Consider the following 27,820-nt stretch of genomic DNA (forward strand, 5'->3'; position numbering starts at 1 on the left):
TATTTCTGATTCTCTGGTGCAGAGATAGCCAATATGTGAAGATACGACGACGTGTCCCGTCACATACCGTTCTAAGCATACTGTTTTGTATTGTCCTGATCCTCTAAAAGGGGCCCTTACTTACAAAATACGGTCAGAGTTGACATCCTAAAAATAAGGATTATAATTCTGAAACCATATATCAAATTAATATTGGTTTAATTAAGCGATGGTAGCATGCTCGAGTGAACCACACAAAGCTATATATAGCTTGGATCATACCAGCGCACACATTAATAACATGGTAATCAAAACTTGACTTTGTGTAAATATACCTATTTTTTAATCACTATTAATATATTAAAATATACTTGTTTAATACTACTTTATTTTAAGTTATTTACCGGAGGCCATAAATTTTTTTGCTAGTCTTACATTTAACTTAAACAAAAAACATGAACTGCCTTCAAAGTACTTTGAAGACTTTGGAAACAACCACACTTAATATACTTAAATAAATCACACGTAGGTTCATTCAGTTCATTATTATTTTTACTCTACTGCCCTAACAGAGGGGGTAGAGTTTATTAAATCTCGTATGTCGATTTATTACCCTCTCGAGGATATCCACTACCTAACAGAACCTTCCGCTCAAATTGTTTGCAGTACACCCAACCTCCATTTTGGAAACTGCAATTAAATAAACAGATTCATTACATAAAAGTTACCTACCATTTACTGCCTTTCTTTAACGTTAATTACTTTAATAAAACAACGAAAATACTAATTATCTGATCCCTCCGAATCGCACTAATGTATATGTTGTGGGTGTACAGTGCGGGCCGAATCTTCGAAGTAGCCGCAGGCTTAAGGCATCCGCTGGCGGCCGCTACAAAAGCGCCAACTATTTGAGCGAACTAGAACTAAACCACATTTTGAACGCAACAGTTCTTTGTCCTTCAACTTTTTAATCAAGAGAAAGTAGATATATATATATATATACTCTATTTTTTTAACTTGTCTTTTTATGTGGTCAATCTTTTCATAAAACATACTTAACTGTCAAAAAGTAATCAAAAGATAATTTACATAATAAGACATGTAATAAAAATAGGTTAAAAGTAGCAACTCTTCCTTCACAATTTACATTTATTCAATTAAATTCGGATTGATTTGATAACAAATTTATGAATTTATTTATAAATAGAAAAACGATTACGATGCTTTAAAATATATTCGTACTTTTAAAGCATTGATTATTTTTTATCAATCTGCTTAGACCTTGTATACTTCATAAGTAAATAGACATTGTAAAGGGATTGCATGGCTATGCAGTATTTTGTCTTCTTCTTTCAAATGTCAAATTACTGTTGAAATATAGAGAGAAAAAATTGATCTACAACAACAATCAGCAGCTTACAATGTTTGTTTACTTAAGGCTTTTATTGTAAAGATATATTATAACGGTACACGCGGGTTGCCCGCCTATTGTTATGTTTATAAATAAAGTATATTACTCATTATAAACATATATTCTTTTATTTGTCTTTAATCACATCGTCAATATTTTCAAAACTTCATAATGGTCTCCGCACAAAAGGCCTTTTTAAGTTGTAGGTAAAAATATAAAAAATCCATAAAATTCCAAGGTTATCAGTTATGACAGCTTGACATTCTTTGAATGCACTATGTCAACAATTGTCTCGTGGCACTGTCGTAAGTCCAGGTCATATATGCCGAGGCAGAACTTATTGCTTGGTGCCTTGTAGAAATCAAGACCTCTGCCTATTTTGATTATCCATCCTGAGCTTAATCTGAAAGTAAATGATGATCATCTTCTTCATCATCATCATCATCATCATCATCATATCCCGAAAGACCCCGAAAGGGAAGTCAAGCTCCTACCCACTGGGCTAACACTGCAACACCTCAAATTTATAAGAAAGTGATGGTCCAAACTTTAATCTAATCCATATTGCATACTAAGAATGTTGTATGTTGACACCAGATCAGAATGCAGTTGCCACCGCACCTTCCCTTCCTGTGGTTGGAATATAACTGAGAACGGGCAGCAGTGTCCTAGTTATTACATAAAACCCTCCCTTTGGAAGAGGGTTGCAGTCCATCAGGGGACTGTTATAGGCTTTCTATATGATACTAAGATTTTAAATGTGATAGATATGCCTGTTTATTTACTTGTTATGTAATTCTCAACCGATCTGAATGAAGTTTAGCACATCTATAGCTTTCATCCCGGAGATGGACCTATTATACTTTTTATCCTGGAAAAGCACAGATAACATGGGACATTTAAAAATTTGTCTCCAATCGTTGACTGTGCTGTGCTGCAAGTTTTGAAGTTGAAATAATAGTGTTCAAATTACTAAATATAGTGTTTTTAGTTCCAGAGACACTCATGTCACATTTGGCATATAGGGAAAGCCAGTGACCACTAGGCTATCACTGCTTCAATTCAAAGTAGGTATAATTTATTAAAGTGCAGTTGGCTTGTGGTAAAATGGGTGGTATATAGTAAACTTACATTATTTGCCTATCATGCAGTGTATCAGAGTAGATGACTAGGAGTCTTACTCCATACTTCTGTAGGTCATTTGTTAAATTATAGAACCATTCTTTCTGATTAGCTTGAGATTTTGCGTCTTTGGTTGTTGTTAATTTTATTTGACTTAAATTATCACATGACTTCACTAATAATTCGCATAGGCGGAGGAAGTTCTGACACTGAAAAAAAGAAAATTATTGATATTGCAAATAGGTAGCAAGAGAGAGTATAGAAATCCAAAAGATATGGAAATGCATTTATCATTTATGCAAATACTCAATCACACCAAAGTGTCTTAACAGATCTGGATCAAATTTAGCACAGAGACAGATTCAAATCTGGTTTAGCATATAGGCTACTTGTAGCCCAGAAAAATCTTTATTCACAGAGCTCTTTGCTCTCTGAATAAAGATGGTTTTTTTTGCATAGCCATAGTTTAGACCTAAGGGGTCATTCATAAATACATTTATTACTAGCATTACCATGGGAACCGAATTTTTTCCTGCAATAAAAATTAACCTGTTTCTCTCCTTCCAAAAATCAAGTTAATTAAACAATCACGTTTGCATCTAATTACACAATTTATTGTACTATCTATAACCATTTAAATGTTTCATAACAATCATTTGTTTAAAGAAAAAGTTTTGATTTTTAAAAAAACCTTTTTGCTGGCCGTAGTGGCATTACTGTACCTCACCCTATTTAGTTAAGGAAAATTGCAGGTCGAGAATTAAAATAATATACTTCCAGATACTTAAAATTAATACATTAAATAACTTAAATAAAATGAATTAAGCGGGAGGTTAATTACAAAGTTGGGAATGTCTAATGTATAGGTGGAAAACTCTTCATCACTTTACAGGCTTTGGAGGCTTTGATGGATACTTGCGTAGTGCATAGCACTTGTGAAACACCAAGAGGGCTGTGCTTTATCTCACTGGATAACACAGGTAAACCCAACCTAATGTTGGCATAATACACGATAATTCAATTCTTTAGACCACAGGATAAAGGTTTTTTCTACAAAAGGCTAACAATAGTAATAGATTGCAACAATAACAAGGAAACTGATAATTATTTCTACATCCTCACCTGATGAAAACTTCTAACATAAGGGTCTTCAATAACAACAAACTCAACTTCTTCATCAAGAAATCTCCCAAACAGTGTCTTATACCCGTGGCCTGTAGATTCATTCTCTATATGCACCTGTTCATGAAACTTTCCTTCTTCCTTCTGTTTTAATACTAGCTTCTTTATAGCTTCAGCTCTGTTCATGTACTCTTCAACTTTTTTCCTTAAATAATTCTTGTTTGTTTCATCATTTTCACCTTAACATAAACGATACAATAAGATCTAAATAAAAACTAAATAATTTTAATTAGCCTTCTTTACTGAAACTTTTGAATGTAAATTTATCAGAAATGGTTAACTCAACATGGAACTCCAAGAAGAAGACCAAGAATGTCTGTATGTTAGGAGTTATGTCACAGGTTACACTGTCACATAGCAGAATGTACTATACAAACATAGACACACTTAAGGGCAACAAAGTACAACATACTACATTTTATTCAAGTCAAATAAAAAAAAATTGATTACATGATTGCTGTACAAACTAGATATAAAAACTTTCAGTCGCATCACACAATTGAAACTATAAGTTGGGAGATATAAACCAATATGTGGTAGATGATATACTCAATGTGATTTACACTCATTATGAGACAGTTTTAAATGTATCTTTAGTGTACTACCTTGTCTTCTCATTTTTTTCTCTATAACCCCTTATGTCAGGGGATCTACCTTTAAATTGTAACTATTGACTAACATTCTACTTTAAGCCCTATCCTTCATTAAATTACTATTCCTATTGAATGGTGGGCTCACGCTTATTTATCATTAATAAGTTTTTTTATGGTAATAATTGACTGACCAAGCAGATGGCCCACCTAATAGTAAGTGGAAAACAATTGCCTATAAACTAAGCAACACTTTTAAGGGCATGCAAGGAATACATCCAATGTGCAAACCTGTGACCATCAACGTGAGGAGTGGCGGCAGAAATACGAATGGTTGTAGTACTTCAGGACAAGCTATGTCACCAAAAACTCTACTACTACTAACAAGCTAGCGAGGAGAGAACCTGGAGCCTCCCAGCATACGTTGACAGAGGGCATCAAGTGCGTTTTAATGTGTAGAAATCTCTAATAAACTGATCTCACCTCCTGGGAAGTTGGGTGTGTGGATGTTAGATTTCTCCCCGTTAAAATAAAATTAATAGATCACTTACCTCTCATCTTATCAACTAATACTTGCAAGCCTTCCTGATAACACACAAGAGCTTCCGTATAACGTTTCTTAGTATCCAACTCCACTCCCCGTTTCAAAATGTTTACTGCAGCACTTTCTATGTTCATTTTTGAAAAGAGATCCTAATTTTAAATAATCAAAAATTCTCAATTAAAATTAAAGAGTTACAGCTGTAATGTTTAATAAATGAAATGCCTAAAATTTTATAAGGTTGTGTGAATTTGATTCAAACAAAACATCTATCTTTCTCAGATTTTGCAGAGGTCTGTTATTCAAATTAAACGTATTCTTCATCTTTTTCTTCAAGCCTCTATGTAAGTCAACTCTAAGGTCTTCGTATTATTAAAAATAATAAAAGAATTAAAAAATAAATTGTAAATACATAAACCAGAAGTGTGTACCACATAATAAATCACAGACCAGTAAATAATAAATGAAGGACACTTGTTTGATGTTTGAACCACGATTGACATAACAGCACAGACTTATATGATATAAACGAAAGAAATCTGAAATACACGAATTATGAATTTATATGTAATGAAAATATGACCATCGCAAACACTGCCGATTTGTTGACCCTTGACACTACCTCACTCTTTTTGCTTTTTCGGAATGGTCACTTGCCGATAACCACCTGAGGGGTTGCTACGGCGTCACCGGGGGAGTGGGTCGAGCGCGAAAGCTCGCCATGAGAAGATCCCCATGGCTCGACGACATCGGGGGGGTCTCCCTCACTCATAAATAATACAGTACTTACATACTAATACGAAAATCTCACTATATAATGGTCAAAAATAAGAATCTGATTTTCGCATAATTTTCGGGGTTTCCCACAAGCCACAACTTCATTGGTCAAAGACAATATTTTGATCATATTTAGGGCATCGCAGTCCGACACCCGAACCCCCTAATGGTCGAGGCACAGAGGAGAAACGGAACAGAGTCAAAGCTTCTAAGAAGCAAGCTAAATTTATACCTGTTTTGGAAGGGTTTGCACTTGAGGGTACAATTTAATACACAATAGTTATTGGTTCAACAAGATGGCAAAGTTTGTTTTTGTTGTAATTGCCTAGTTTAAATCCCGAGCTAGTGAAGGATTCTAGCTAGGAAGAATTAGGTCAATTAGTATCCTGAGTCTAGTGAGGCATTCCAAAGCACAAGAAAAAAAAAACTTTGCTATGGCGTGGTACATACAACTTTTCACTTCAATAGCGAGAAAATACAAGATGTACAAGGAATATTTATGGAAACATGAGAGTATTTTTATTCTTTATATTATTGTTCATACGCACTGTACAGTAAACCATATTTACACTCTTATATTAAAACACTAGGTATAATAAACATTACATTTAAAAACTATTTATAATATTTAATTATTATTAACATTAAAATAAATGAAAACACGACGCGCGAGAGTAATTAGGACTGGTACATATTGTTTTTAAATCGACGCGCGATTAATTTAAATAGCGATTTGAGTTTTTATAGGTAACTTGAGCATTTGCTTTCGAAAATCACCATTCGGCTAAAAATTAATAGAAAAGATGTACCCACTTTGTCGATTTGACAGTTCGCATCGACCATCCGACTTGTTGCTCTAAGTCTGGGATGTCAGATGTTGTTTACATCTAAACAAAAATATAATTTTTTGTTTCATTCATTTGTAAGAAAGCATATTATTCCAATATTAAAACTCTAAGGAACTATCCTTAATTATGTTTTTATGAACTTACTGAGTTTATAGTCAATTGTAGAATTATCAAAATATGTCTCATCAACTCGGTCGTGTAGTTTCGCAAATACTTCATCGCTACTTCGGTGAAATAGTACAAAACGTCGGCTACGATCTTTTTATATATGGAGGTAAAACTATCAATATGATTGTGAAGACGACAGGACTTCCTCGCACGCAGGTAATATACAATACATAAAACATTTACACATTACCAAAGTAAGGTTATATCTTTTATCTTACTCTGAACCTATGTATATCCAGGGACGTTTGGTAGTTTACGAGCTTTTTTCAATTTAATAAATTAAAAATCGTCTGAACTACCAAAAATCTAAATTGAAAGGAACAACTTTTATCGCCATTAGTATATTTTTTGGTCGAAATTATTAGGTAACCATATAGTCAACTATAAGGTTTACCTTGGATGGAATATGAAGGGTCAACACAGCTCATAATCCTCTTGACCAGTTTTATGTGAAACATATCATGACAATCGGCATGCTGTGCTCCCTATGCTCTTATGAACCCTCTACACCATAACTCTCAGCTCCCTTGTTTTTTATATTTCGCACAAGCCAGTGTCTACAGCAAATTTATATAATTGCTATAATGGCTGGGGCTTGTTCTAGCCTCCATCTTTATCAACCTGTCACTGACCCACAATAGGCCACATGTCTCCTCTCAGAATGAGAAGGGTGTTGGCCATGTCCACAACCGGGGATTGGTAGGACACAACTTAAAGATAGCCATGAACATTATACATAATTCTAAGACATGAAGGTTTCCTTGCGATGCGAGGGATCCATTACAATTAAAGCGAGTGATATTTAATTGCTTAAAATGCCCAAACTCCAAAAATTTTGAGATGCATGCTGGTAGCAGTGGCCATGTTTTGAGTGTTTTAGTTAAATACCATCTCCACTTTATGTATTTACTATTTTATCAGTTTGAAAACAAATATGTCAGTCACAAGTGTGTATTCAATTATGTTGTTTAATTTTTTTATTTCAGGTCATAGATAGTTTGAGAACCTTGCTTAAGTTTGATTTAGCAACATTTGAAAGCACAGACGTTTTTGTTAATTACAAATTATTACCTGAAAATATACTACTGCTTATAAGATATCCAAGGTAAAGACATCTTTATTAACCCCCAAAACCAAAAAGATGGTGTTATCAGTTTGACATGTATATCTGTCTGTGACCAATTCTGATTTTTGCTTGAAAGGTGAATTAGTTGGGACTGTTCTTATCTTAAGATTGCAACTGGCACCACCTCAAAATTGCAGATATCATATTTTTTAACAACTACTAAATTGAGGGGCAGGGTTTTTAAAATTTAAAATTGTTTTACTTGTCATAGTTACAAACAGCTCCTATACTTGTAGGGGTGTGTCATCAAAATTCTAGGAATGACAAAAAATTGTTTGACATGTTATGTCAAAAGTAACTAGACCTACCTTATAAAAAACCAATGTACCTATAGTGCAAAATTCAAAAACGAATTTTGAATTTTGGACTACTTATTCCAATCATTTGTTATAGTACTTAACCTTGGTTTACAAATTGTTTAAGTACTCCCATATTGCATAGTTTTTATTAAAACTATAATGCAGTTATGAATTAGTGGAGAAATTTGTGTACACAATTAAATGTAGTTTGATTTTAGTAAGATTTTTTTTTTTATTTTATTCCACTACCAGTTAGCCCTTGACTGATGGTAAATGATGATGCATTTTAAAATGGTAGCAGCCTATTTGGGGTAGATTGGCACCCCAATCGGTTTGTACGCGGCGTTGTACGGAAACGCTAAATTGCTATGCGGCGGCATGTCTTTGTCGGTAGGGTGCTTATATGATATTCTGTTGATAGATATCTACTGCAAATGAAGAGCAAGTATGGCAGCGAAGCAGAAATGTTGGTGGAAGAGTTGTTGCAGCAGGCCTCCTGCACCGCTACTGTCCTGTTGGTCACTGTCATGAGCAAAAACAAAGATGATAAGGTATTCATCATCATCATCCTCATCTCACTATTGTCCCACCGCAGGGCTGAGAGGCCCATGAAAGATGAGACATTGAAAAAGGATTGAGAGCTTACAAACTCCAACACTTATTGAACCACAAAATTTATTTTTTCTTTTTCAATTCAAATTTTATATATTTTCTTGACTCTTCTAATATGTTTCAATTAACGTAGCGTTAACACAAATTTCATAGTTAAAAAAAATAATAGACTTAAAACTATGCATTCTGTAAGCTGGAAATAAAAAGTCAACCAACTTATGCAGGCTAGAGTTTCGCCAGAAAATAACCATTCCACCTTCTCTATTTGTTGTTCACCTTGTTCTAGTTCTTTCTGCTATAACTACAATTTCGTCGCGCCATTGTTTGATTTCTGACCCTTTCTCTTCTTTTCTTCTATTGTCACAGCAAAAGGTGTCTATGCCATTTAAAGAGTAGTGTATTTTAAAAGAATAAATAATAGGTGCAATAAAATAAATATATATAAACAGAATAATTAAAAATCTTTATGGAACTATGCTTCAATTATTTTAAAATTGATTTTACATTAAAAAGTAATATAATGATTGCTTACATTATACAACAGGTAAGAAAAAATAACCTCTAGGTCTGTTGTCTTCTTTGTGTTTGCACAACAATGCTTCTTTCGATTATTCAGTAAGATATTTCTTTGTTCCAGGAAAAGAACTTAAACATGATCAATCTTAGAGACACATTTACAAGTCTGGTCACAGCTGGTTACATACAACAGGCGCCAGTAGCAGAACTGAGGGAGGGGAGTGACATCCCCACTTTAGTGGCAGCGGAGACCAAAGTGCCGGAGTTTGACTTGAGAGATCTTATGCAAGCAATGACCAGTAATTTGGCTGATGTAAAGGATAGTATGTATTATTTTCATCAAAGAAAGACGAAGATTGTGTTAGCCAATACCCTCTTACGTCCTATAATTGATTATGGTGATGTGTGTTATCCGGACTTGTCAAAGGAACTCCTAAATAAGCTGGAAAGGTTGCAAAACATATGCATAAGATTTATATATGGCCTGCGTAAGTTCGACCACATATCCCAGTTTCGGACGGAACTTGGGTGGTTGCCAATCAGTCAGCGGAGAGACTTGCATGCTTTGTCCCTTTTATATCGTATCCTTTTCTTTCCTCAAACACCACCTTATTTGAAGGAACGATTTATTTTTTACGGAGCGGACTGCCAGGACTTGCTTCGATCTTGCACCGACGGCAAACTCCAGGTTCCATTCAGTCGCACGAAATACTATAGTAACTCTTTTACGGTTAATTGTGTCAGACTCTGGAATTCCCTCCCTGCTGACATACGTAAGGCTCAATCCCTAAATGTTTTCAAGAAGCATTTGGAAAACCATTTTTTATCTAGTATGTAGTATATTGCTTAAATATGTATATACTTATATATATTATGTATAATATGTATGTAGTATTAGAATTTATGAGTAAGTAGTTTATTAAAATTATTTTATATATATATAAATATATATTTTTTTTTTTTCTTAAATTGCTGCACCAACCCGTTCCTTCGTTTTTTTTTTTCCTAACGTCAAAGGTTGTCTGGAAGAGATCGCTTTAGTGATAAGACCGCCTTTGCACGCTCTATTTTATTTTTATTATTTTAAGTTTCTTCTATTTGTGTTTAATTTATATAAAATGTGTGTGTGCAATAAAGACTTAAAACAAACAAACAAACAAAGGCAATACAGCTCTTTGTTGCACACTCTTTTCTGAACTACTGTTAACAAAATTGGTGCCAATTTAGTTGTAAAATCCTTATTCTTTAAACTATACTTAATTATTTCGTTCAGTGCTACTTTCCTCAATTCTGTTCTCTTTTTTGCTTCCTTGTCCAGAATTTCAACTTTTTAATTTTCTGTAGATCCTTTCAACACAATCCATCCTTTTTTTAAAGTCTTCAGTTGAGTGTTTTTTTCTGTGGTATCTATTTGTCCTTGATCCTTCTATTATTTGGCATCCTCATCTCAAAATCGACAGACAGTTTTAAAAAGAGCTGTCCTTTTCACAAAGTTTCCTGTGGAAAAAAAAGGCAACTTTTACTTTTATATCTGCCAATTTAGTTTAGCACCATTATCTGCCTCGACTGCCAGACCAACATTAGTGGTTAGCGTATAATCACAAGGTCCTGGACTTGATTTCCAGGTTGTGCCGAAAATTGTTGGGTTTTGGGTTTTACTGTTTATAGAAATAGAAAATCTTCAGTACAATAATTCTGTTCAGACTCCTAAACTAGGAGAGCCCGTATCTTAGGGGCCAGTGCATTCCCAAACATTAATTAGATCATTGAAATAATTTCTAAGTTTTCATAATCTAGATATTACCATTGCCAAAATAACTGAAGAATGTTTTTTCTGTTTTATCAATGCCAATCAACTGAATAATGGATTCTGTTAGGATATAATCAATGCCAGTTTTCCTCTAGCCCATTATCAATAACATATATGTAAGTAAATGATTAATATTAAGTGGTTGAGTCTTATCTTTTCTTTCAATTAAAATTATAGCTTATGATACCTCTATGACCATCTTGGTCAAAGGGCAAGGCGTTTGGCCGCCTTAGCACATCCGAAAAATGAAAATCACCAGATGACAGATTGCATTGAGTAGTTCTATACTTTTCCTACTTTTCCCTGTATAATGATAGTACTACTAAATTAAAATATACCATGAGATTTTGGATAAGCTGGATTATAGATATAACCTTGTCCTGTCCACAGTGGCGTGCACTGGATTTCTTACCAGGGTATGCATACAGCAGGAAAATGGCATAAAGCGGTAAAAATCCTTCTCTAACACCAGTCAAATATAAATTATAGGGTAGGCAGTGCATGTATGAAGTGCACGCCACTGCGTGTGCGTGCATTGTAATCTAGCAATTGATCTATTTTTGACTCATTAAAGATGCTATAGAACTTTTTTTGTTTTCTTATTTACAGATGTGTACTGGAAGGTTAATTATGACAGATTTCATTTAGACTTCCGGGATGATGTTATGATAAAGGCTATAACGCGACGAATCGATGAAAATGGTAAGTAACAATTTTTTTTATTAGGTTTAAAGACAGAAACAAATCATTTCACGTAATGATAAATCAAAATTAACAAAAATAAGTGGTCATCAGTACCCGGTACAACAGAGCACTATTCTCCTCCCATAATGAGAAGGGGCTAAAGCCGTAGTCCACCACTCTAGCGCAGTGCGGATTGGTGGACTCCACACGCCTTTGAGAACATTATGTCGAACTCTCAGGCATGCAGGTTTCCTCAAGGTGTTTCCTTCCCCGTTAAAGCAAGTGATATTTGAATGATGGAACATTAGACAAACAATTACACCAAAGGTTTCTGTATCGTTGACATAGTCTTTAGTACTGTAATAGGACTTTTCAATAAGCTTTGGTACGTTTAATACAAACTGAACTGGTTTTCCTTCAGGTGAATTTCTGAAACCCCTTGCTATATGTATACATACATACATATACAAACATATACAATATACATATAGCCTACGCCTAAATGAACTACGGCCTTAACCAATCTCATTCTGAGCGGAGACCCGTGTCTAGGACACGGTTCTCCTGTAACGATTCATTGTGATGATACTATATTGGTTGCCTGAAAGAGATCGCTATGTATTGTACATCGTATTAGTTTGTTTGTATTCTGTTTTCACTTTTTATATGGTGTGCAATACAATTATAATGAAATGTAAAAGAATTGCTCGTTTAAAGGAATTACCTCTTGAAACTATTCTCAGCCGGGGAACTAATGCGCCTACTGCTGGAACAGATGTACCTATCGTCTGCCCCCTGGGCGCCCGAGTCGACCCCCGTGCCCGCCATGGACGTACGGGAGAGCGCGCGGAGAATCGCCGACAAGCCACTCTTATCGCAACACATTGACCAGTACCTCAAAGTTATTGGTAAGTGGCCTTTGCGCCTCAGACGATTTTGTGGAAATTTTTAACGTATTCAATGTGTGTCAAGGTCAAAGTCAAAAGTCAAATTATATGTATTCTTCTCGCGACTGAGCCACAATGTTTTCCCATATTAAGCAACGTATAGGATCTCGAGGAAAACTGAAATATATTAATTAAACTTACTTACCATGCCATACACACACATACGTAATGTAATTGTAACATCGGTTGTAATGTTGTTGTAACATCGGTTGTAATGTAGTTGTAATTTCGGTTGTAATACGTAGAGGAGAACGGCGCGGAGTTCGTGCGGCGCAGTGGAGACGCGGGCGGCGGCCAATACTCCGTGTGCGCGCGCAAAGCCGCCGACCAGTTGTTGGAGGCTCTGCTCGACCACACCGTCACGGAGCGACTGGGCTCCAAAGCGCACAGGATATTTAGGTGACATTTAAAATCTCAGCAAAATGCCATTGGTTACAATCTTGTGACGTTATTTTAGTATTAGTTGAGCTTTGTGAGGTCATCCCGGGAAGCAATACCTGGTGGTAGTGCGGTTAAGCAGAAATAAGCACGGTCGGTGCTTATTTCTGCCGCTAAGCAGCATTTTTGCAGTGCTGCTTCCGATCTGAAGGCCGTAGCTGCCGGTTTAATTACGGACACATGACGCTTCCTACGTTTCAGATATATGGATACAGAGTGACGCGTTTCTTGCATGCATTGCAAAGCGTAGCTAGTAGTTCTGGGTTCGATTCCCGGGGTAATTAAAGAACTGTTTAGTTTCGTGTTTTTCTGTGTATAAATCTCTACTAGCCTGGAGTTAAGAAGTCGGTGTCCGACCGCATGCATGTTTAGCCGACCTTTATGAATTAAACAACTGAAAAGCATGTGATAGTTATTGTTAAAACCCATCAAAACTGAAGTTAGAGGTTGTAAAACCGTTAATTACAATTTATTGGGTGACCAATCCGCACTGGTGTAGCGTGGTGGACTACGACCTAAACCCAGTGGCGTGCACTTCATACATGCGGAAAAGCACTGCATTCCCTAAAAAAATTATAACATACTCATAAAGGGGAAGGATTTTTCCATTTTATGCCATTTTTCTTATTTATGCATACCCTGGTCTAAAACCCTTTGCACGCCACTGCCTTAACCCTTCTCGTCGTGGGCGGAGTTTATTCATTTATTTATATCCTTACTATACTTACAGCTAGCCAAAACGTATACTAAGTCAGTGACAGATGTACATTACAAAAGTATTAGTTAATTTGTCTGAATATAATTTAGGAACTTAGCTAAACTTTTATTAAATATGTCAATTTGTTGGTATTAAGAGTTCTAATATGAATACAATAAGTATATTTTATTACAAACTAGTTGCATTCTATTTAGTTTTAGTTCTACAGACATTTTAAGATGTGTATTCTTGTAAAAATAATCTTGTTGTAGTCTTTAAAAAGAGCTTTTAAAGTGTATCTCTAAAAATAACTGTTTTGTTTAGGTAGTCCTTACATTTTTTAAGTGGTGGTGGTGACGATGATGTAGTAGGCCGATAATGGGTTGTGATGAACGAGTAAACCGTTTATTTATTTATTTTTAATTCAATTAGTACGTTCCCAATCACACTAAACACCAATCACACTAATTAAATACAAAGCAGATTAAAACGAGAACAAAAAAAAAGAAAGAAAATACAAAAATGAAAAACAGAAACAAAAACATAATTAGGTACAACAATTGAATCAATTTTACAATAGTTTTACCGTTGTAACGAACAATAAAACTACGATATGATGATGATGATGATGATGATATGATGATATGATGATGATGATGATAATGATGATGATTACAAGAAGGGACGATATTTATGTCTTTTTCGTCACAGGTTGATTCGTTCCAAGAAGTACATAGAAGAGGAGGACATACAGAAAAACGCAATGCTGCCCAACAAGGAGTGCAAGGAGTTGACTTACAAGCTATTAGAAGAACATTTCATTAGTGTTCAGGTAAAACAGACAGTTTCTAGTTAATTTTTCTATATTTGCGAGTCAGATTAATTACCTAACCGCCTCGGTGGTCCAGTGGTTAGCGTGTTCAAATACGTATAGCGAGGCCATGTGTTTGATTCCCGGGATAGGTAAACAACTGTTTTATTATCATATCAACCCGCTACAGGGCACTGGTTCCCACAATGAGAAGGGGGCCATATTCCATCACGCTGGCCCAGTGCGGACTCTGCACACCTTTGAGAACATTATGGAGAACTCTCAGGCATGCAGGTTTCCTCACGATGTTTTCCTTCACTTTTGAAGCATTTCATATTTTAATTACTAAAAAACGCACATAACTTTGAAAAGTAAGAGGGTGCGTGCTGGGATTTGAACTCGGCTCCCCGAAAGTGAAGTCGAGCTCCTACCCACTGAGCTATCGCTTTTGAACTGAACTGCTCTGTCTACTAGCCTCGAGTTAAGAAGTCTGTGTCCACCCCCGTGCACGTTAAGCCTAACTTTATAAATCAAACAACTGAAAAGCATGTGATAGTAATTGTTAAAACCCATCAACCCGCATCGTAGCAGCGTAGTGGGTCTAGGGTCTAGAAAGGTCTCTTATCAGAGAGGAGGCCCGTACATTATGATACGAGGTTAAAAGGCTGATGACGATGCAATAGATTAATGGTTTTTTAACACATTTTCAGCCAATGAGGAAAGCGGCCTCTGCCGGTGGGACTGCGAAAGCTATTTATTTATACCACGTCAAGATACACGAGGTAAGTTAGTGATATAAATTTTTGATAATTCTTTTGATATACTTACACATGTTATAAATGCGAAAGTATGCTTGTTTACTTTTCCTTCCTTCTCGCGCTAACTAGGCAACCAGTCATGTTCTTTAATGGCATAGATTTTGTTGAAAGTCAGGAGAGTAACATAGGCTTTTTATCTCAGAGAGTTATTAGGCCAGTGGAGTATCACAACATTCGTCATGATAAAAAACTTATGTTTCACCAATTTTTCCGTTATCTATAATTATAAACTGTACAGAGTTGTGTTTAAAAGATTGGATAGAAGCGGGCGTTTATTTTGTGGAATTCCATGATATATAATGAAAATTAAGCTTAATTTGCTCCGCGTAAAGCATTAACAATTATTCTTTGTAAAGTCAACATCTGAGGGCGCTCCGGTTTTGGAGCGAAACGTCCTTAGAGCGTACAGTGCCGTAGATCTGTTTTGTGCGGAGTATAAAGATTGAAGAAATTATAAATTGCACCAAACAGATATTCCTGCTTTTCGTGGAGTACAGCAAATTAAGCTTCATTTTCATAATTTGTCATAAAAAGATACGCAGTGACAACCACATCAGCTGTGTTTACATTTAAAGTGAAATATGGTACGGATGACCTTTATTATGGTTTTCGCAGGTCGCGCACACAGTAAGAGAGATGTGCTACCGCGCTTTACACAACATAATATCCGTGGGGGCACACGTGCGACAGTCGCACGCGCGACTTCTGGATAAGCAACGCCGCGTACGATCCATAGTGCATGGCATGAGGATACGAGGGGAACCGCAACATAATATTGACGATGTAAGTTCTAATACGGTAAAATGCGGGGTAGCCCAGTGGATACAACTCGACTTCACTTTCGGGGGGCGTTAAGTTTTCGAAGTTATGTGCGTTTTAAGTGGTTAAAATATCACTTGCTTCAACGGTGAAGGAAAACATCGTGAGGAATCCTTCATGCCTGAGTGTCCACCAATCCGCACTGGGCCAGCGTGGTGGACTACGGCCTCAACCCCTTCTCCCGAGACCCGGTTGATAATTGATATGACGAGTTCTAATATGTATATAATAAGTATATTTGATTACAAACCAGTGGCATTCTATTTAGGTGTTGTTCTGCAGACAATTTCAAGATGTGTATTCTTGTAAAAAAAAATCTTATTGTAGTCTTTAAAAAGACCTTTTTAAGTGTATCTTTTAAGTGTATAACGGTTTTGTTTAGGTGTAGTCCTTAATTTTTTTAAGTTGTTATGATGATGATAATACATTAATAACTTGTTTTGAGTAGCTGGTCATAATAAAATAAATATTGATATCGTCAGGTGCTGGAGACTTTGACGCCGCCCGAGCTAGCGGCAGTTAGTGCGGCCGAGACGCGACTCCGCACACTGGCCGCAGCTGAGATAGAACTCGACCGCGCCCTGTTTCTGCTCTCCTGTTACTTCGCTTACCCGCGATAGCGTAATAAAGTTGTGGAAGGCTTCGGCCGTGGCTAGTTACACATCCTGCAGACAAACACGTGTTGAGAAACGTGCCATGGGTATGTATTTAATATAACATCATACCCTTTACAAGTTAGCCCGCTATCATCTTAGACTGCATAATCACTTACCGCTAGGTGAGATCGCAGTCAAGGGCTAAAGAATGCGAGTTAATAAAGAACATAAAGCACAAAACAGCTAGCATGAGTAGGAGACATTTCCCTATATGGAAAAAGGAAAAAATGTTTATTCTACAGTTTTATCTATTCCTTAGTAAGGTTGTCGAAGATTTAAAAAAAAAATGTGGAGATTGGTAGCAATTCAATTATACATAAATATATAAACTGAACTAAATTGGACTCTAGGAAAATTGTTATGGAGGCGTCTCAATTAAGTTAAGTTTAGAAATGTATTTACAACAAAATTTGTACAAACACTTGCTTATTTTTAAGGTTAATTTAAATAAAATCCATTTGTTACATTCTTAAAATTTTTATTTGACCCCATCGAAACTCAATGCTCTCAAACAATGTACGTAATGAATTGTAATGATAAACAACCAGTTTGTGTCCGTTACAAAACCCTCTATCTACGACCGACTCGCTCAACCTGAAGCTACCCTGGATGCTGGAACATCGAACTTTATAATCCTTTTATTTTCACTATCCAAGTTTAAAAAAAAACTTAATTTTAACGAATTTAACTGTATATAAGTTTGGATCGTACTTTATTCTTAGTCTTTTTATGACCCACTGATGGGCGTCTCATAGAGTAGATTCACAAACGTGCACAAAAGCACTGCCTAACCTACAACTTCTATTTTACTCGGATAGAAAGAGTTTTTTTTTCCATTTTATGTCATCTTTCTGCATTTCTTTCGTATTTTTGACCAGGCAACCTGGTCAAAAACCCCGTGCACGTCTCTGAGTAGGATAAACCCCTCTCGGGTTTAGAAGTTTGGTCACATACGCTGCTCCATTGCGGGTTCTTGGGCTTTTATGATTATTATCAAAATATGTTTATGATAATAACAGCTACAAGCTAAATTACAGGCCTGTATATTAGTGCCACATTCTTTGTAAATTTGTAAAAAATTACAATAAGATACTAGACTCGACATTAATTATAGCATAGGAATATGAGCTTTATGTTGTTTGGCATAAAGTATACTTTTCTGATATGGCATGTAGCAGTTTACGTCCACGCGTCATACACTTTATGAAATAAAGCTCTCATTTAAATGCCATAATTCGATGTTGAGTCGATATGGTTTGGGATTGCCATAGTTGGTTAAACAAGACTTGTTTTTAATTACCTCTGATTAGGATAAGAAGTGTCTTCCAGGATTCAAGGAATTGTAATTTAGAGATATTATTATCATCATTTTGAACACCATGTAGATAAAATGATAGAATCTGAAAGGATTCAAATCGTCTTGCCATTCTTGCAAAATAAAATGTTTTTTATTTAATAGAAAGTTAAAAGCATTTCTGAAAAGGGTTGATGTCGGTCAGGCGGTCAGTCAAAGAGAAATGACCAAATCAAAACAATGTCCTCAAGTTTAAACAACACATGTAGTGTCGATACCAGATAACGTCGTGAGGGTAAGAAGAACAATAAGTATCAAGATGCCTAGTTTGAGATTTTCTACCCAAGTCAACTTATTCGATTGGTTTAAAGTCAACTAAGTTACTATCAACTAGTTTGGGATCGAAACAGCGCCATCTAGTTACAATACCGGTATAGTATTTTCACTAGGTGACGCTCCTTCGATTTTAATAATCGCAGTCAACTTTTACGCGATATAGGGTAGGTAGAAATCTCACACTAGGCACTCAGTGGCATTTTAATGAATGTTGAAAAGTTAAATTCGTTAAAATAATTTGAACGATGACAATGAATTTAATTTAGTTACCGAAATTATCATAATCAACATCGTTATAATTAATTTATTATTAACAATTATATAATATGTAAGTAAACCTGTTATACAAGTGACACCTAGTATTTGGATTTTATTACAGTTATTAACCGTTGTATGTGTTGAAAAAGCCTATAGTTTGGTTTTATTCACTTATATTATTACAGAATACATAAACATGGAAAAGACTGATGCAATTTGCGGGCCTGTCCCATCCCATTTCATGTCACAAACGTACATGGCATACATTATTAATAGTCCTACAACGGCAGACCCTTTAATAGATCCCTTTAATAGATTTAATAGAATGATCCAAGGCATAAGCCTTGGATCTATCCTAAGCTTTATTCAAAATGTGTTCAATTTACTGAAATGTTTAAGTGATAGCAAAGTATAGTGTTTGATTCAGTTTTGACACCGCAAATCATATTAAGTACGGTGATGACCGGAAATCAATTTCGCTCGTACTCGATTTAGGGTGTTTCTTATATACCGAAATATAATAATTACTTTATACTTTAAAAAAAAATGGGGCACATCCGCCATTTTTTTTAGGAATAGTATTTATTAATTAATACAAATAAGAAAATCTAAGGTGTTTTACAATAAAGCTATTTTGTGTATTGTCACGCTCATTTGAAAGGTTCTGTTAGTTGCAGTGTGGCATAAAACTGCATAACTTTTCTGACAGTATAACATGTTTATTTTCAAGACACTTCGAATTCTCCTCTGACATAATTAAGTGGGCTGCCTTTGTAAGACATAAAAACAAATACCTTTTAAAATGAAATGTAGATACATTAGCCTACTTAAATGTAAATCTCACCTTTTCGCAAGGACCTTTTTTAACTGCTAACATGGGAAAAAAATTTACAGCTAAGTCGAAAATATTGCTATTCTTACAAATTATTCGGAAAAAAATATGATACTCGCCTTAGACACAAGAGTCCGACAGCTGGGCGACGAATACTTAACATTATTCAGTTATTTAAAATAATACTTGAACGTCTCTTATATTGATACGTGCTTTAAATAAATATGGCGAAAAACAAAATCCTATACCACATACAACGGTTTAAAAAAATATTTAAGCTAATTTGTAATTCTAGATTTCGACTAAATAAAAGATATCGTTTATTTACATTTCGTCGTGGCGTTTGCCGCCTGTGTCACTACCGCTTAAGGAGATTAACTTTAACAGAGAAATGTGCCTTGGACTTCCTATACCTTCCGACAGGATAGGATCCGATGTCCTAGGACTCATCACACCTTCCGATTCTTTCGATTTTATTTATGTTATAGGACTTGTTACCTCCGATCCTATTCGATTATTATTAAATTTTCGGAACGTGTCCTTTACTTATACATAAGAACGGTGTAATTCATTACTGAGGAACACTATTTTTTAACTGTCTACACTATCCGGCAGTCTTATAGTATCGGATGTAGGACTATATAACTTACGATCCTAAACGACTTTCGTCCGACTGTCGGATAGTATCAGATGTCGGTACATCGGCCTGTTAAATTATTGTGCGTCTTTCGGGAGGTATAAGGATTCTTTTACTAATAAATAAGTCATACTGAGCAGCACAATAATTATAATTTTTGTTTATTAATAAACACCCTTTACATTCCGTCAGTCGAGTATAAAAAACTTTTGATACTATTGGATTTTGTCCACTTGGCGGAAGGTATAAGGACTCCTTTACTTTCTAAGCGTGGTTAAAATTTCAACACTGGACCACAATTTTATTTCAATTTTATTTTTATCAATGTACACCCTATAGTTACCGACAGTCGGATAGAATCGGATGTCCTTAAAATCTAGGAACTTCCGATCCTATTAGCATTTTAGTCGAAACGTATAGGTACTTAACAAATTTTATATTTTAGTTTAATTTTAACTAAAATACCTTACGTTGAGCGATAGCTGGCGTTCTGTAAAATAAAACATACGCAATTTGAAGGTCGCACCAGACGTCTTCGTGATCACTTACGCCACTATACCTGGGTCTCTAGTGATTCTAGTCAGATTTTCTACCTACATTTACTTATTTGATCGCGGGAAAAGTAATCCAGTCAATATGGTTTCTCAGTATTGTAACTAGATGGCGATCTAGCTTCAGTACTGTTTCCCAGTATTGTAACTAGATGGCAATCTAGTGTCAGTACTGTTTCCCAGTATAATAACTAGATGTTGATCTAGTGACAGTACTGTTTCCCAGTATAATAACTAGATGGCGATCTAGTGTCAGTACTGTATCCCAGTATTATAACTAGATGGCGATCTAGTGTCAGTAGTGTTTCCCAGTATTGTAACTAGGTGGCGATCTAGTGTCAGTACTGTTTCCCAGTATTGTAACTAGGTGGCCATCTAGTGTCAGTACTGTTTTCCAGTATAATAACTAGATGGCGATCTAGTGTCAGTACTGTATCCCAGTATTGTAACTAGATGGCGATCTAGTGTCAGTACTGTTTCCCATTATTTTAATTAGATGGCAGTCTTTCTATTTCAAACATATCGTGATTAACTTTCACATGATCAAATAATTGAACGTAGGTAGGAAATCTGACTCTAGGCACTCTAAATAGTTCTACATAGAGTGCAAACTATTGTTTAATGCAACTACATGCTATATGAAATTTAATGGTAGCATTGATACTTTTAAGCATTTTCAAATGGGCCTTTCCATTAGGGATGCAAGAGGATGAGTAGCGAAGTAGTAAACTTATCCAAATGATCGCTTGAATTATCTACCTCTGCAGCCTGTAGCACTCTGCAACGAGTGCACGAATGCGAAAACTATTTAAACTGGGCTAAGGCGCGCCCCGCGATATAATTATGTCTACCCATTATTTAGTTTTAGCTCATAGAAATAAGGGGAGAAAATAGTAGACACAATTGTCTATGTTAGGTCCATACAAATAGGCAATTGAGATAATTATGTTAGCCCGTTGGTCGGTGTCACCAACTCCTTTCGTTATGGTTCTTCGTCTTAGAATATTTACGCCGTCTTTAAATAATTTGATGATTTCAACAATGTCCTAGAGCAGGTAATGACACCACTTAAGCTATTAGTATGTATTAGAAACAATTATTTCATTAACTCGATTAAATTAATTAGCTATAGTCTATGGAAATATTTAAATACGTTAAAGACATCGTACTATCTCGCCTACGACATCACCTTAGCCATTTCAACTACGTTTACACCCGACTATACACGTTTGAGATGTTCACAAAAGCTCCTCTAAGTTAAGCTGCGACTCTCGAAAGCGATATCTATGTACATAGGATGGAAGCGAAACAAAAAAATGAAACATGCGTGTGACGTTGTAAATTTACTTTAATTATTAACTAGGTATTTTACACAACTTAACAAAATACATACATACACAAACTAAACAGAGTAACCAAAAATAAAAATTAAAAAAAACAGTCATACGGCATCGGAACACTGCGCGAAGTCAAATGTTGGTATATTTGTTTTATTTTCATCTTTTCCTAAGCTTATTTTTCGCCTTGGATGTTATAAAGTTGGCAAGATTTTTCTCAGTTCACTTTTCAAACAAATGTACAAACATTTTTCTTTGTTTTTTGATAACCAAATCGACGCGATGTCAACTATTTTCATTGCCCACTTTTAATACTGCTCGAAAAGAATTTTACTTAGCCCAAGATCTTTTCTGTCTCAATGTGTAAATAATTTTATTTGTACTATATCACAAAATATATCGCATCTTTGTAAAACGACAGGATGGATTTTCGAAGTTCTAAATAACGCGATTTATAATAATTTTAACAAGGATTCCCTAATTTATTAACTAAAGGAAGAAACTAACGGCTTAGCCAAAAATATAATAAGACAAATCTTAAGCCAATATAAAAATAAAATATAGCCTAAAAGTGTAGCCAATAAAAGTTAAGGCAAATACATAATGTGTGATGAAATTAAAAAATAAAAAGAAGCATTTGTTCGATATTTATTTACAATAATCAATCGGGATCTGGTAACACTAAGGCCATTGATCTCGCATAAAAACTTTTTCACAATCGCTGCTCAGGCTCAAAGAAAATAGCGATAAAATGTCATAGACATAATATGCTAATCTAGCTTATTTATATTCTGAATTAGCAATAATCAAAGTTGTATTATGTGACGCTAAATATCTGCTAATTAAATAATGGTTATTTTTTAAACAATATATAATGAAAGATACTTGTCCATGGTTTCCATCAATCCATAAATAAAGGGGAATGTCTTAAGAGAGATCATTAATGATCTGCTAAACTTTGACGTTACGCAACACGGAGAAGGACGCTGTTCTTTTCTCTCCAACAACGCGTAATCTAACGTAAAGTTTTTTTTTTAGATTTGATTTAACTTTATCGGCTCCCAGGGTGTGATGTGAAGGTGGGTTTTAATGCTTTAATTTATGATAGCTTGAAATATTATTCAGTCAGTCACAATTTAATAATCATGTAGATAAACTTTCCACATTTTCTTTTTGCTAGAATTTTTTTATGCGATTGTAAACCTAGTTTTCATTTAAAATCAATGGCTGGGAGGCATTGAGATACAATAAAATCTATGGAAAAAATGTTACAAAATATAAGACCGAGTCCAGCACACATTTAAGTAGGAAGCGGCCGTTCTGAACCTTTAAAATTTCGTATTAAAACTAAGAATTTATAATAACACTTTCCAATAAACAGTCGCCTTTTTATTCTCCGTTATAGCCCAAGGGATAAACGTCAAAATTCTTGTATATTACAAATCAAGTTTTATTGTTGAGTTACTGAAAATCTTTTTGTGACGCGTTTCTCGACCTCTTGTAACCATAGTTTCAATTTGAACTGTCTTTGATATTAAACAATTATATTCAATTGTTTTACTAATGTTGAGTAAATTTACAGTGACTTATCTCCAATAATTATTTAAACATGTAAGCGATAAGCAAGAGTTTTGGCTGTCGTCTCTTCGGCTACAACAGCATTAAAATATAAACATGCTGCCAGTCAGCCGCTATAATGTTATACAAGCTACAACTAGCGCGGTAAATAGCGTATATTTAATTCTTTACAAACAAAAATACAAATATTGCGAGAACTTATCACAAAGGAAAGTAGATAGCCCGATATAGTCCCTCGGATAGATATCAAATACACTATTTACAATGCAAACGAGAGAAATTTACACACTTCATGCAGTCACAGTTTAGCAATTATACAGTGGAGCTTGATAATCATCCTGTAGCAGGTGTTGTGGCCCTTAAGATATAAATACGTAGAACTATCTTTAAAGCTAGTTATCAACAAACTGCCATGCCCCTTCTAGTTTAACGCGCTTCTATCTTAAACTGGTTTGTCACTGACATCGCAGACAAGACAAACAAGTGTTACTGTGCACAACAGCAGTGATCTTAAGAAGGAAGCGTTTAGAAAACTAGCTAATTTATGAGATCCAGTTTACAGTGTAGTCTTTTAGGCGGAGACATTGGGAGTTTTCAACGGTCAAAGGTCCCATCTGTAAGATTGCTAAGCGGCGACAAAGTTTCGCTACGTAATTTGTCATTTTTTAAATCTCTATAAATATCTCCGTATCAACGTCATATAAATTCATGTAGATGGCCTAAATAATACTAATAATTAATAATTAATTATATAATTTATTATGTCGACGGCGGTGTACGCAAGCCAAGACGATCTGTCTAAACCATTTTTCTTCTATCCATAATACAACACGACAGAAGGTCCTATTGACAGAAGCAAGGGTCCTGCCAGGATTTTAAAAGTCAGATGAGTCCTCGCCTTACGTTATATCGTGTACGTGTTATGGTACCGTAGGATAACTGAAATCTGTCGCCGGTATAAACGTAAACCATGCATGTATAAAAGATCCTAACTCCTCTACTAGCAGAACCCTCGACTTTGAACACATAACATGAAACATCGCAAAGTATTACACTGGTTGAGTACTTTGTTTTACCATAAACTTCATGTCACGTGAATACTTTTTGACGTCAACTTGAGGATTATTGGTATCAGAATTGTCAAGTTTGTCATTATTATGCCATTGTAAATTAGGCGTGCCTATACGTGCGCTTTCATTTTGCGTCCTCGTGATCAAAACTAATAATTACATGCAAAACTTGATTTGACAGATAGATGAATAAACTTTATTGAATACCGATTCGTTATATAGTTCATTACTAAAGTTTTGTTTCATTATCATTGGTATGCAAAGGCGGTCTTATTGCTTAAGTAAACAATCCGGCACAATCCTTGGAATAATTAATTAAAGAGTTTAAAGGGTAGAATATAGGCGAAATTAAAAAATATGCTTACTACTTTATACATACTGGAAATATAAAAAGAATGGAATATAAATTAGTTAATAAGATGAGACGGAGAGTTGAAAACGCAAGGTGAAAATGAAAACGCAGGAGAGCATAAACCTAATAAACTGCCTTTTAGTTTAAGTTTTCACGTTAACAAACGTTGTTAAGTTTTAGCTTACCTCCCGTGTCCCGTGACAAGTCTGTAAGACACAAATCACTTAACTAAACTAAATTAATAGGTCTAAGAGTAGCTAAATCCTTTTTCCAATGCCTCCGTAGAAAAAGATAGTCCTACTCTCCTGTCAAATTAGTGGAAAGATAGATTATTAGAAAGAGATTTATTACGGATTTATGTTCACTACAACTGCATAAAACTTTGACATATTAACGTGCCTCTGTCTTTAAGTATGTGTCGAATTTAAGTATGTAAGGGCTCTGGTAGTTAAGAGTCTGGTAGTTATGAAAGTTTAAATTTCATCAAAATGCATTTTATCATATTACAAGTTTTGTTTATACACTTAAAAATATTGATCTGTGTTTATTGATATTCAACTACCTCCATTCCGTTATTGTATTGTACCTTTTCTGACAAATTACTAAACGTTTCCATAGAAAACACATGCTGTGGCGGTATACTCATCACAAATTTAGTTAACCTTAAGAGTAGTGAAATTGTCAAGTATCGAAACGCTATAACATCAAAGGAAAATGGGCTTAATGTGACTTGTTTTAGTGTCGGAATTTCATTACTAGTGTTTTTTTTTATTTTACAAACGTTCCACCAGGAACGCTGGCGGTATAACTTTAAAACAATTTCCATTAACCTAATGTGTTATGATACTCGAGAAAACGACCCAACATAATGCCAGAAAAGTCACAAAATAGGCTGGCTGCAACTTATACCACCCAATTTCTTTTTCTCTCCAATGTACAGACATCTCCCGTTCAACTCTTTCACATGACATGCATAGATAGTTATCCTACTAATTTTAACCATATTATTTTCGGCAGCACGATTCTATAATGAGCTATAAATTACGCGGTGAGTTATACATTTGCTTATATTTCTGTTCAGGGAAGCAAGTGTGTGTGATTGAATATCGTTCGTGAAGTCGAGAATATTGAAATATCTTTACAAAAATTACATTGACATATTTTTTATTTCAGGTGCATAGTTACAATAACTTTAAAATCGAAAGAGTGACGATACTGATTGCCAGTACTTTAACTAGATCGCGCTCTTTCAATTACATATCAAACTTAGTCAACTTACACGCGATCAAATAAGTAAATGCATGTCGAAAATCGCCTACGAGGCACTCTGAATCGAGCGCTTCTGTTTGGTTTAAAACTTACGTTGGTCGACGTTCACATATCCTTCTAACAAATGCCTATTTCCCATTTTGAATTTCGCACGCTTATTGACCTTTTGTTTATTAGTACACATAATTTAAAGTAGCATAAACAAAAATCACAGATATAATTTTCAGTCAATGCAAATTCGGAAAAATAATTATAGACCAATTTAAATGGCATATGTAATACATTTTAGCTAAAAAAAAGTAACTTGTTTCCCTGAACAATTATAAAAGCTATTCCTGAATTATTTTCCCACTGTGTGAAAAAACTCCTAAACGAATTACACTTGCGATGTTCTTCAAAAACTCCTTCGAAGTGTGCGTTTAAATTTCGTTTGGTACAATTTGTGCAAAATGGAACTGACCGAAAATAAGGTGCTAGCGAATTGTTAAGTAATGAAATTAAAAGAAATAGTGAAGGGTGTCTTATAGTATAGAAGCGAGTCTTTTAAAAACATCACAAGTTGTTAACAGTGTTGCCAGTTGTTACCGTTTGGAGGACCCTATTTAAGAGGTAAAATTTTTGTTACATGAGGTCTATTAAGTTAAAATTTTCCTAAACACGGATCTTTTAAATTAAAATTTCAAATATTTCAGGAATTAAGGTCTGCAAACACATAGTTTTAAAATATTTGTTGTTTTATAATCTTCTAGAGTACGAGAATATTTAAAACAATATTACAAAGATTTCTAATAAATAAACTGTCTGTAAGTGGGTATACTTAGATACCCTATTATTACAATTATTTACTCTCATATGAATGTATTAATTTATTTACTATTTATTCCCATGTCTATGTATATTCAATTAGTTAAAACTTTTAATTTATTTTTCTGTCTACTATCTGATATCAGTTAGTTTTCTAGATAAAAATGTTTTATTATTTTTAATACATTTTACAATCCCTGTGGAGTTGAACCATATTTATTTTTTTTTCAGTTCAGAAAGTAAGATCACGTCCGTGGCACTGTTATGTGTGGGTACACTCTTATACACATTATAATATTTGCTCCTATCTACATTTTGTATATTTTCGGGAGGGTTAGACTATTATTTGTCAACAGCTGGCAACACTAGTCGTTAAGGTACAGTAACACTAAGGTGATTAGGGCAAATGGAATCCTGACTCTACATCACTGAGTGTGAACACATAGTCCGCGTCGTATCACCCGTCTCGCTCGGCATAGTGCCTTTTCGCTCGCACCACGCATTACAATATGCAGCAGGACGCAGAACAACAACTGCTGGAGCCGCCTTTACTTTTTTGTCGTTGATCTGAAATCGAGATAAGAAATAAGATTAAAATACGTATTTTATGCTTCAAAAACAGTTACTATTCATGTCACGCAAGTTTGCCAC

The 27,820-nt window shown here is 35.0% G+C and overlaps 3 protein-coding genes across 7 annotated transcripts in view; 1 reads left to right on the forward strand and 2 right to left on the reverse strand.

Moving 5' to 3' along the window:
• Nucleotides 1-1,499: 1,499 nt before the first annotated feature.
• On the reverse strand, nt 1,500-6,180 carry LOC120624871 (MIT domain-containing protein 1-like). Of its 5 annotated transcripts, none has more exons than XM_039891621.1 (5): nt 6,151-6,180; nt 4,836-4,977; nt 3,635-3,873; nt 2,522-2,721; nt 1,500-1,793 (listed from the first exon to the last, which is right to left on the reverse strand). In XM_039891621.1, exons 1-5 carry the CDS (start codon nt 6,163-6,165, stop codon nt 1,637-1,639), a joined length of 753 nt encoding a protein of 250 aa, XP_039747555.1. In that variant the 5' UTR covers nt 6,166-6,180; the 3' UTR covers nt 1,500-1,636. The 5 variants fall into 5 exon arrangements, with proteins under 5 accessions (XP_039747555.1, XP_039747558.1, XP_039747557.1 ...); XM_039891624.1 differs by lacking the exon at nt 6,151-6,180 and adding an exon at nt 5,835-5,962; XM_039891623.1 differs by lacking the exon at nt 6,151-6,180 and adding an exon at nt 5,616-5,797.
• Nucleotides 6,181-6,627: 447 nt separating this feature from the next.
• On the forward strand, nt 6,628-17,276 carry LOC120625391 (DNA-directed RNA polymerase III subunit RPC3). The gene is made up of 11 exons (XM_039892435.1): nt 6,628-6,774; nt 7,605-7,723; nt 8,465-8,594; nt 9,293-9,494; nt 11,591-11,683; nt 12,409-12,573; nt 12,858-13,011; nt 14,459-14,579; nt 15,269-15,340; nt 15,992-16,159; nt 16,678-17,276. The coding sequence occupies exons 1-11, from the start codon at nt 6,628-6,630 to the stop codon at nt 16,813-16,815; spliced, it is 1,509 nt and encodes a 502-aa protein (XP_039748369.1). The 3' UTR covers nt 16,816-17,276.
• Nucleotides 17,277-17,334: 58 nt separating this feature from the next.
• Nucleotides 17,335-27,820, reverse strand: part of LOC120625462 (ubiquitin-like protein 3) — a 223,980-nt gene continuing 213,494 nt past the window's right edge. The window contains exon 4 of the mRNA XM_039892544.1: nt 17,335-27,736. Within this exon, the coding sequence (XP_039748478.1) occupies nt 27,672-27,736 (65 nt within the window). The 3' untranslated portion in view covers nt 17,335-27,671. The remainder of the gene's footprint in view (nt 27,737-27,820) is intronic.

This window comes from Pararge aegeria, chromosome 7 (genome assembly GCF_905163445.1).
Source record: "Pararge aegeria chromosome 7, ilParAegt1.1, whole genome shotgun sequence".
In the NCBI taxonomy this organism is placed as follows: domain Eukaryota; kingdom Metazoa; phylum Arthropoda; class Insecta; order Lepidoptera; family Nymphalidae; genus Pararge; species Pararge aegeria.

Bases quoted from the DNA above. Each gene is read 5' to 3' on its own strand.
- LOC120624871 (XM_039891621.1), bottom strand. The intron at 3,874-4,835 runs GTAAGTGATCTA...GTTTATGTTAAG, and splicing joins ATTAGTTGATAAGATGAGAG to GTGAAAATGATGAAACAAAC. The intron at 2,722-3,634 runs GTGAGGATGTAG...TCTTTTTTTCAG, and splicing joins ATGTTAGAAGTTTTCATCAG to TGTCAGAACTTCCTCCGCCT.
- LOC120625391 (XM_039892435.1), top strand. From the start codon at position 6,628: ATGTCTCATCAACTCGGTCGTGTAGTTTCGCAAATACTTCATCGCTAC. The intron at 14,580-15,268 runs GTAAAACAGACA...ACACATTTTCAG, and splicing joins AACATTTCATTAGTGTTCAG to CCAATGAGGAAAGCGGCCTC. The intron at 15,341-15,991 runs GTAAGTTAGTGA...TGGTTTTCGCAG, and splicing joins ACCACGTCAAGATACACGAG to GTCGCGCACACAGTAAGAGA.